General features: G+C 34.6%; 1 protein-coding gene across 1 annotated transcript in view; it reads left to right on the plus strand.

Annotated features, from left to right (window-relative positions):
- The window catches only part of NEGR1 (neuronal growth regulator 1), a 1,046,409-nt gene that overhangs the window by 597,719 nt on the left and 436,662 nt on the right, over positions 1-12,028 (plus strand). Inside the window, exon 3 of the mRNA XM_005899820.3 lies at positions 9,357-9,482. Coding sequence (XP_005899882.1) covers positions 9,357-9,482 — 126 coding nt within the window. The remainder of the gene's footprint in view (positions 1-9,356; positions 9,483-12,028) is intronic.

Consider the following 12,028-nt stretch of genomic DNA (forward strand, 5'->3'; position numbering starts at 1 on the left):
TGTACATTTTTTTTTTAACCTAACAAAAGGAAAAAATGTAGATGTTTCAATCTAATAGATGATTTGGTGTTTTTCTTCCTCATTCTTTATTTTTTCCACATTCTTTTAAATAAGTGTGTACTACCTCTAATGCAGTGCTAATGGTAAAGAACTCACCTGCCAATGCAAGAAACAAGAGGCATGGGCTGGAGAGGGAAATGGTAACTCATTCCAGTATTCTTGCGTGGAGAATCCCATGGACAGGGGAAACTGGTGGGCTACAGTCCATAGCGTCGCTAGATAGAGTCAGACATGACAGAGCACGCACCTTTATAAATAGGAAAATACATATTAGGTACAAACAACAGATAAATCAAAGTACTTCAGAGAAGCTGTTTTGTTTTGTTTTGTTTTGTTTTTCGGTTTGTTTTTTTCCTGATTGCACCGACAAGACACATCTTTTCTGCAAATGCAGGAAACAGCATAGCATAACAGACTTTAGATATAAAAATCTACTAAAACACAATTATGAAAACCGGAGCCTCACAAAAGGAACTCATATTGAACTGGAATAGATTTACCTCATGAAATCCAGAGCCAGGTGTTTCAATATAACTCTATGAGTCCAAGGATAGACATTGGACTCTCTGGCGTTTCAAAAAATGCTAAAGCAAGCTTTTCACTGTGGGAAATATTTGCAAAGAAGACAGCTGGGTTCTAGCATGACACAGCTGGGCCGTTTCCTCTGGTTTATGGAGATAGTTCATTGCCAAAGACGAGGCAAGCAAAGTTCATCCAGGCCATTCCAGAGGGCATTTGCTGGCACATTGTTAGCAGAACAATGGAGCTGGCCACCAGGTTTATGCAAATAGCGACCATACAGAAGGGAGGTGCCTGCTTTCCTTAAGAGAAATTCCTGGAACAGAAACCATTGGCTCACTGGGTTGGATTCTTTAAAGTTCTTAAAGTATACTGCCAAAATGTTTCCAGGAAAAAAAATTCATTATTAATTCTTAATAAAATGCCATCATCACTGAAGATTTTAAAGATATATAGTTGGTTTCTTAAGAAATCTTCCTCAGGAATGGATACCTACATTGTGTGCTGTAAGGCTTTTCAGTTGTGATATTTTTCCTACGTATTTTGTAACTATTTTCTACTGGGGAGAAGAGTGAGTTACAAAGTCATTGTAGATTCCCTGTGATATACAACACTGCTGTAAGTGTGCTCCAGCCTTCCTGCTGCTGCTGCCTGAGGGAGTAGTTGTTATTATGGTCCTGATTTTAAGTAATATTTTATATCTTTGAACCATCCCAGTAAGTGAAGCTGAAGCTAGCCTGAGGTACAGCAGGGATTTGAACTCTGATATATAAACATTCTTGTGTATGTTTATAGGCCAGCTCTTGATCCTCTAGCCAAAATGAAGCAAAAATAAAATCTTTATGCCTAAAATATTAAAAATCTTGTATAATAATGTTATCTTTCTACTTTAAGAATGTTTATTCAGCAGGTGAGGAACTTGCCTTCAACCGAAAAATCTGAAATCTTTAAATATTAAGCTAACAAAACCTATCCTTTCTAAACCAGTGACCTTTCTTTAGTCTTTTATCACATTTAATTATCATGTAGGCTAAGCTGTCTTAATATAACATATGTGCATATATGTGTATTTACATATATGTATGTATATATAATCTATATAATTTATAATATATAAATATATCACTATACCACTAATAATTACTATTATATTTAACAATTATTTGATAATTATTATAATATATTATTAATATATATTATCTATACAATATATATTATATAGATAATATATATATCTAGAGAGAGAGATTTGCCACTGCAATCTACCTAGCAAACACCGATGGCTTTCCTCAACAAGAAAATCTGTCTTAAAATTTATAGATTACTTACTTATAACCCACATATTAGGTAGTCAAGCAAAGATGGAGAGAAAGGAAAGAGAGAAGGAAGATATTTCCACTTGATGTTTTCCATAATTCCATATCCTTTAGGGTTTATCATTTTCAGATGATCACTTTCTTCTTTCCATTGTTGATCATCTTGATCCCTATGACATGAACCAATAACACAGGGGGGGGAAAAGTTACTCATAGCACCTTTCTATCTGAGTGCAAGCTATTAAGACATTGTCTCTTCTTATTGAGATAAGTTGTTGGTATCTTGTAAATCAGTTACCAAAATCTGTAGAGGAGTTTGAAGCTCACTCCAAACCATCAGTTTAGGATCTCTTGAGTTGTGCCCTCCCTCTCCTCCCCAGGATTCTAAAAGTCTTACCAGATCATCCTGAAACATAGGACACTACTGTTTTAACCATCAAATTTCACTCAAATGTCATCTGTTTCATAAAGCCTTTCTTAAGATCAATATCCCCTCCAATTCTGACTCCACAGGCAGAGTTTGATTTACTACTTTTGTGTCCCAAACACCTTGCTGTACAGAATCTACTTTATAGGATTTATTACTCCATAATATAATTAATAGTGTTAGATCTTTCTAACTCTTTAGACATGGATTCCTTAAGATTAATCTCCCTAAGTCAAAGTGGTTCTTGATGAATACTTGTTGAATGAATGTATGAGTGGATTAAAATAGGTCACTTGCCTGTTCTAAAATTTTATGTAGCTGATCCCCTGAAGGACACAGTAGATTGAGAAAATTTTATACATAGGTTTTATAAAAAAGGAGAAACACTAAGTTAAGCAACATGATTCAGTTTCAACTGCAGTCTGAAAGACGCATTTTTTTTTTCAAACATGTTCTTGCCCCCCAAAGAAGTTCTGGCATATTCCATCAGTAGGTAAAACACAAATCTGGCAAGTTTGCATTTACAAGTCACGCTTAGCTATTATTGTCCTCCTATCAGTGATGGGATGAGGGGAGAAACCATAGAAATCTCGGAAATGTCATAAACTATAAAAAGTGAGTTTGTAGTCTATGAGCTGGAGAAAACAATATTGCTAGTTAGATGCAGGCCAGGAAGCCATCAAGCACCCACCAGCAAGCCAATTTAGGCCAAAAAAAAAAAAAAAAATCATGAAACAATTTCTTCTCTCAGTTTGAGAACAGCACCTTTTCCAGGAGGTTTGTTATATAACGAAGATCTGCTTTCACTTTCTGGGGGCTGGCCAAGACTGACAAGGGAAGTGCCAGCCTAGGGAAAGAAAGACTGTTCTTTTGATATTGCCAGCCATTACCAGATATGGGAGTGCAAAAAAAGCCAATTCTCTGAAGATTTATAGTTATGTCTAGCTTGTTGACTCAAGCAGTTTGGAAAATCTTCAGAGATATAGTTTATTCGAACTAACTCAGACTCCAAGTCTATGGAGAGGGGAAAAAAAAAACAGAAATAATATGTACACACTCTTCAAGTCAAATACTTTTGACCTTAAATTTACATAGCTTCTCAAGTGAAAAAAAAAAAATAATGCACTAACCAAAATACACACTCCTGCTTAAGATGTGACAGTTCATTCTGTTGAAAATACATTTATGATTATTGTTCAATTATTTCTCTTGGCTTGCATGGCAAAAACTCTAGTAAGCAATACAGTAGGGAGCTACCATGATTTTATGTAAGTTAAAAGAAGTATTGAATCCCCAATCTCAGAGAATCCTTGAAAAAAGTCACATAGGACCCTTGGCACTATAATTACATTTTCACTGTATCCTCAGAATTTATATTATATCATACTTGCAATGGTATGAAATTATATGGGAAAGCATCATTATGAAGCCAAAGAAATATTAGCTCGCACATAGAAACAATAAAACAAATATTGTTGAGTATCCCGTATGTGTCAGACTCTTTTCTAGATGCTTGTGCCCAGACTGTTGCTATGATAAGTACTCAACTGATGTTTTTCAACAATCTTCCAGTGTTTGTGGGGCAGATTAAATACATAGTTCATTCAGCATTTAGCCCTGGCAGCCTAAAGAAGCTCTCCTAATGGATTTGTATGTACTGTGGTCTTTCATGGACTCTTACAACTTAAGAACTTGATGAAGCATTTAATTGATTCTAGTGAGCCAGTGCAACTGTCTAGATCCAAATAATCCTTGTCTTGCATTTATTTAAAGTTACAGTAGCCATCAGGCTTCCCAGGTGGTGCTAGTGGAAAAGAAGCCGCCTGGCAATGCAGGAGACATAAGAGATATGGGTTCTATCCCTGGATCAGGAAGATTCCCTGGAAGAGGGCATGGCAACCCACTCCAGTGTTCTTGCCTGGAGAGTCACATGGACAGAGAAGCCTAGTGCACTACAGTCCATGGGTCACAAAGAGTCAGATATTACTGAAGGACTCAGCACACATGTACGCAAGATCACCATCAAATACATTCTCTAGGGACTTTCACTGTTATGTGTAACACAACCTCACATCTCATGCAACTTATTATAGATGGGAACTCTGTTTATTATTTCTGAAAATCATCTGCACAGGCTTTAAAAAAACATTTTCCACCAGCTTCCATCCCATTAGGAAGCAGGCTGGAGCACATGGACACTGCTAGGCTCCTCCATTATGACTTCCTCACACCAGGGCCTGGCCACAGTCCCTGCACAGACTTTTCATATAAAATAAAACAGTGTGCTCATATGATTCCTGTGATGTACACATTTGTCACCCTTATTTTGACTTCTCAAAATTTTAATGATCATGTTCCAGTCTACAAGATGAGCTGCTTGAAGAAATGTAAGTTAAATCTGTGAAGGCTGCTCGTTAAAGAATCAAAAACCTTATTTTTTTTAATACAGTTTAGAAATTATGTACAAGTTTTAAAAAGTTTTAAAAAGCAACCATGAGGACACTCAAAAACTATTGCCTCTCATAGTTCAAATAGTAGGGAATAATCCCAGGTGGCCTGGTTGTGTGGAAATCATTAGCATTTGGTTTAGGTATGTAGTGTCCATACTCTAAGGACACTGATAGATGGTTCCAAATGGAGAAGGCAGTTGGGACAAGTCATATAGCGTAATTTTTTATGAAAGTGAAACCAGTAAGAGATTTGAATTACTGTAATGAACCAAATAGGGCTTCCCTGGTGGCTCAGATGGTAAAGAATCCTGCTCAATGCAGGATACCCGGGTTCAATCTCTGGGTCAGGAAGAACCCCTGGAGAAGAGAATGGCTAACCACTCCTTATTTTTGCCTGGAAAATTCCATGGACAGAGGAGCCTGGTGGGCTACAGTCCATGGAGTTGCAAAGAGTCAGACACAACTGAGCGACTAGCACTTAACAAATCTAAATCTATAAATGCATCTAAATATGGATCATCCTCTCCCACCATGGCATCAACTGAATAGAAGTTGAAAACAGGGCAGTAAATACTAGTTGAAATTGAATCCTGTGAATGATTAATTAAAGGCAGAGTAGGTTATTAATTCAAAGGTACAATAGTGATTCCTTCAAATGTATAACAATTTAAAGGTTATAATCATAATTTCCTGAAAGTTAGACAAGTATATATTTAAATGAATAGCTTATTCCTTTATTGCTCTGGTCCAGGTCATAGGTATTTAACTATTAATAATTCTACAGCAACCTGAAATACTCATTAAAATGTAATTATTTAGTGACTTAAAATTATTAAACTGATTGAACATGCTTCTTTTCAAACAATTGATTTTAAGTTACATTTGTAAATAAAAATGTTAAAGGATTTCAAGATATGTTATATAGAAAAGATATAGATGTCTAGAATAGTCATTTTAACTCATTTTACTTTTTTCTATGCAAGTGCATAGAATATTGGACATATAAGACATGATGCTTTGTCATTTAGAAAGTTCAATGGCGTTCTTCCTAGATGTGCACATGTGCCATTTATACACAAACTGTTATCTGGACCCAGATGGTCTTACAACATCTGAAACATTACCATTCTTCTCTGTTCCTGCCACCCAGAGTAGAAACATCACCTTTCTCCTCCTTTATATCTTATCCCAATGGTCCCCAGATTCATCCCAAACCCTTCCTCAGTAACACATCCTATTTTGGAGGCAGAGCTAACCAATATCTCCATTTCTTTTGTCTTACATTGAGGTTATTAATAATTATTCTTTATTATAAACAGCACCACAATGAATAACTTTGTGCATAAACTATCCTTCATGGTTTGCTTTAAAAGAAATGAACACAAAATTCATCTCTGATGATTTTGAACCCTGAAGGCATACCTGTTTAGACATGTGTTCCTCATGTAAAATGAGAAAGGAAAACATGATAAATATTTGTCTTCTCTTAGTTACTTATCTATCTTCCTCCCTATTTAAATTTTAAGTTTCTTGAGGTGAAGGATTATGTTAGGAAATTTTTGCATTTCCTGTGAGTCCAGAATTATTCCCTCCCTAATTCTCAGTAAAAGTTTGAAGTCTTGAACTGAATATTCAATGACTGAATGTTCAGCAAAGGAACACCTGCTTTTGCCTCCACAAGCTACAGTCCATGTGAGGATTTTCATTGGCTCTGTCTACACACAACATCTGTTGCCAACAGGTGATGCATTTTGAGAGAAGAGCCTTGCCAGAGGGATTTTCTCTTACTAGCATCCTCTTTCCAGATGTTTCTTTACCATAGTATATCCTGAATTATGAAGCTCCAGAAGTTGGTTGCAATCACTGGACTGACATGTCACGCCTGGAATTCAATAGTATTCCCCCACCACAGAATTTTCTATAGTTAAATGTTAAATCTAAGTTTATTGCTAAGGGATTTGGCTGTTTTTCTGTGAAATTAAATATTGTGCTTAATATTAAGCACAATATAAGTCACTACTTATGTTCACCACTTTAACTACAAGTACTTGTGTAAAAATGAAAATAAACAATTTTAAGATCAAATAAAATCTGAGAAAATCATTTAATTTAGAGGCTAGAATGCATGTCTTATGGCACTCCATAACTTCTCTTAAATATTTATAGTCCAAAGTTGAATTAGTTATATGTTTGAAATAAATAAACTAGTCAGACTAAACTGATATCGCTGTACTACATAAAGAAGGAAAGTATCACATAACTTTTTCTTTGTTTAATAGTAGATATTGGTATATATGTATTTATATATACATATTTATGTATATATGTATACATAAATATGTATACATATTTATGTAAACATATGTATATATAAATACATATATACACACACATGCATGTGTATATTGTGGAGAAGGCACTGGTGACCCACACCAGTACTCTTGCCTGGAAATTCCCATGGACAGAGGAGCCTGGTAGGCTGCAGTCCATGGGGTCGCTAAGAGTCGGACACGACTGAGCGACTTCACTTTCACTTTTCACTTTCATGCATTGAAGAAGGAAATGGCAACCCACTCCAGTGTTCTTGCCTGGAGAACCCCAGGGATGGGGGAGCCTGGTGGGCTGCCGTCTATGGGGTCGCACAGAGTCGGATATGACTGACTGACTTAGCAGCAGCAGCAGCATGTGTATATACCCGTGTTTATCATAGTTTACTATATTAAACTGATACCTACATCCATCTATCCAAAGGATATTTTTTGTTTAATGCTGTAATTTTATTAAATCTTCAGTTCACCAGTAAGTCTTACACTTTTTTCTCTACTTTCTTCCTAAGGTATTTTAATATCTTTATTTCTGTTCTGTTTCAGTTAAGCTAAAAAGAGTCTTCTACTTGGAATGGTTTTTATTTTTTGCTTATTTGCTTAAGAAGAGCTCAGTGAAGAATTTAATCTTAATATGTTTTACATGCCAATTAAAGTAGGTCATTTAGAAACAGTTATAACAGTATATCACTTAAGAATAAACCTTTTCCTCAATCACATCACCAGTTATATATAGTCAAATACTTTGTGTTTGTAATCAAATCCTCCCAGATATTCTTGTAGCAGAGTTTGGGTTCCATTAAAAAATCAAAGATGATATTCAAAGTATGAGTAATTTAATTTATCACTATGACAGATTATAGATACTGGTTTTCAAAATAGCTAGGAAAACACATCTCTTGCCAAAAGAAACCCTAAGAATGGAACAATGAGAAAAAATCCACTACAAAATTATGTTTTTATAATAGAGATCAGTATATTGAATTGCCATTTAGCTTAGACCTGAAGCTTCAACATACTATAATTTTTATATAGTAAACCAAAACTGGCACAGGGCATTCATATATACCATCAAAGTGGTAAAGTTCACAGCGAAATTTTAAGGCATGGGAAAGAGCAGTAGTGAAATTAAGTTCAAACACCAAATATATATTTTAAAGCATATAATAATAATATCTAACAATAATTCCAGGAACTTTTCTAAACCCTTAAACATATGTTAACTTATTAATTCTCACAGCAGCTACATGTGGTTTGTACTAATACAATCTCCAGCTTTCAGATGAAGAACTCAGGCTGATATAAGACAGCTAGTCTGCAGAGGATGCAGGATTCATATCCATACTGTTTAAGGATTAAATGTGATCATTTGCTGTTTGAGAGAATACCGACATCCTAGAAGTTAATTTAGGTATTTTTCCTATCCATCATTCCCAAAGTTTATTCCTCGGTCACTACTTCTCTGATATAAATGTTTCCATAGCTTAATACATCAGGAAAAAAAAATGCATCACAGTACTTCCCTTTTCACTATCATAGACCTACAGAGCATAACAAATGTTCCAAGAAATCTCAGCATAAAGAGACCTATTTCAACCAATTTCCATTCCTTGCTGACAAGAAAATACATATTGACCATATCTTGCACAGCCTTTAGAATTTGTGTTCCTTAGAACATAAATGATCAGAAAGTCCAGTCCTGCTCTTTGGCAGATGAAAAAGTTGAGGCCCCAATTGCCTTTGTGAACTTGAAAACATATATCCTAATTCTATGTTTTACCTCACTTAGTTCATAAATCAGCATATAGGTATAGCTGTCCTTTTATTTTAAATTTCTTCTAGATTTCCATTTTTCTTTAATCATTTCAACCGGAAAACCATCATTATAGTGAAGTATATAGATGGAACAGACAGATGACTATATTCTAGTTTACTTAGTACAAAAGTATTCACAATAACATTTGAACAACATATAAACTTTTGTTATTAAATATTTAATTTACCCTAAAATATTTCATAGCTATATACTACAGAAATTTAAAACCAATCAAAGAGCGAAAAACAACAACAACAACAAAAAAACCTCTGGGATAATCTTGAAGATCTAGGGAATCCATTGTTTAGGTGATGATCCTGAGCTATAAGTTCATTTCACCACCGTAGTTTGTTTGCATGATAACATGGAGTTAATCATATGTAGTTTAACAGACTGTTTTATATACATATTTTTTTCTGACCACTGCATGTTTTGCCATTTCAGTTCCTCCGAAGATTTATGACATCTCAAACGATATGACCATCAATGAAGGAACCAATGTCACCCTTACTTGTTTGGCCACTGGGAAACCAGAGCCTTCCATTTCTTGGCGGCACATCTCTCCATCAGGTAAAACAGAAATGCATCAGTGTTGTTTGTGCTGTTCAGTATCATCCTGCAACCTCACTTGTTCAAAACTTAAGCGTCAGCTAATTTCTCATATCTTTTTCATGAGGTAGACAGGATGCATATTTTTATACTTATTTTTTACACCCAAATGTCTGCAGTTCACAGAAGTTAAATGAACATTTTCTGTCACAGCCCAGAGTAGACCCTAGGTCTCTTGATGCCTAGGCAAGGTTACTTTCACAGTAGTATACTGGATATTCACACATCAATAGACAAAAGGCTCAAATGGAAAATGTCACAAGAGAAATATCTTCATTTAAATGTGTAAGGCTTTTATTCAATCGGCATTCACATGTTAATAGGCCAGTGTGAACTGCTGAGGTAATCAGGGGAGAATGAAATTATACAAATTATGAGGTTGCTGGGTCTAATTTCAAACTGCAGTTCAGAATCAAGGATTTGGCAGTTAGCATTAAATTTTGACTGATGAGGAATCTAAAAACCCAAGAGTTAAGTAACTTGTAAAAGATCACATAGCTAGGTGAGATTAAGGAATATTACATGTTTATTAGTGTCTTGTGCTTTCGATACAGGGCACATACTCCTAAAGAGATTGTCAGTTTTAGGAAGCGAGGGGTAAACATCATTAAAACAAGTTCTATTTTCACAGAACAACTCTAAATGAGTCATCAGTTTGTATAAAATCTGAACATTTGAACAATACAGTTTTAAATGTACCATGGAAGTAAGAGTGGTACTTTTCGTGAATAGGACCCCGCCACATTTCAGATAGACAAAATTTGATTTTTATTTGTTTTGTATTTGGGGTAGAAATAACTTGAACAAGGTTAGTATGACGAAATCGCTTTTAAAGGAATCAGGAAGACATATTTTATAGAGATGTAGAAAAAGTACAATTAGAACATCTCTTCTGTCTGCTAATGCTTTCTTTAATTTCACTTATCCTTAAGTGTCTTTCAGTTCCCTCATTTAGGCAGTAGGTCTAATGAGACTTCCTCACATCATACATTTAGTATTACTATTAATGTGAGAAAAAAATCAATGTAACAGCAATATATGCTTATATAATATGCATTACGGCCCCTGTAATATTTCTGAAGCATGAGTGTGCTCTTGACTGCCAACATTTTCCTCTCTAGAGTGGCTAAGAATCATAAAACTGACACGTGAGCCCTGAATTAGTGGAAGGACTCTCCATGGAGTGTGAGACAAACCCAGGACTAGCAATTAGAATGCATGTGCTCCAGTCTCACCTTCCTTATTCATCAGTTCAGTAAATCCTCATGCAAATCTCTTAGCCTCAGTTAGCTGGTTTCCTACTTTCCAAAAATCAAATGATAAAAATCTCTGGCTATTGTGAGACTCAGAAAAGATAATACTTATAAATGTGCTTTAAAAACTATAAGATGATATGCAAATGTAAGGCTGATTCTTAATCATCTTTCCGGATTTAAATCTGATATGAAAATATAATTTTTTCTAAGAATGAAGCACATAATCTCCACATTCATGCAATTTAAGATTAATATTTTGGATTTAACTCTTCTTCTTTGTTGCACTTGTTATTATGCATATTCTTTTTGTAAGTGCTTAGATATATTTTAGTTTAATTAAATACCATGAATGTTGGTTAGTGAAGTTATTAGAATAACGATAATGGATAACATTTTGAAGCCGAAAGAAGACAGATTGGGTTATAAGTTAAACTGTACATAGTTTTTCTGATCCTACCATACAGAGCAAATGAGTAAAATTAGCATAACTATTAACTGTTATTTAATGAATAGCTACACATAGCTGATATTTTTATAAATGCTTCCAATAATTGCAAACTGTAATTTATTAGTAATCTAAATTTCAATGCTCAGCAACATGGAGTTCCTGCTTTAAGTAACATGTCATCATTCTATTACCTTTCTTCAATTTATATATTTATATTTGAAAGCAAAATTATAGACTTCATTAATCTATTTTTTAAGGTAATCAATATTTTGCACATTCTCCTCTGTTCTTTTTCTGTATCACAAAAGGAAATGTGTCTCAAACAACCATCACCAAGTGAACAGTGTTTAGTGTTAGAAGTGGATACAGATAGATTTCCTGTCAGTATGAAAAACAATGACTAATTTTTGTACATGTATGATTTGTTTATTCTACCAGTACTGTTAGTAAGTCTTACCAATTCATTTATGGTCTATTCTGTTTTTAAAATCATTAAAAAGAAAAATGACTCATCACAAGAAGGCAGCTTCCTCCTTATCTGTGGAAAAGTTGGGTTGTGGATTCAGCCATATCACAGACATTGCCTGAACAATTGAAGTTGCCATTCCACTTGTTAGTTCAAACAACTTAGTGTACTAGCCCCAAAATATCTTTCTTGAAAAGTTTCTGGACTTATGAGCTTATTAGAGTTACTTATAGTCAGGATTTCTTCCTTTCTATTTTTTTTCTTTCTATATGTAGCAATTTCTTTCAAATTCATCTTTGAAGTGTTTGGGATTAGCAGATGTAAACTATTATATATA

Source organism: Bos mutus, chromosome 3 (genome assembly GCF_027580195.1).
Source record: "Bos mutus isolate GX-2022 chromosome 3, NWIPB_WYAK_1.1, whole genome shotgun sequence".
Classification (NCBI taxonomy): Eukaryota; Metazoa; Chordata; class Mammalia; order Artiodactyla; family Bovidae; genus Bos; species Bos mutus.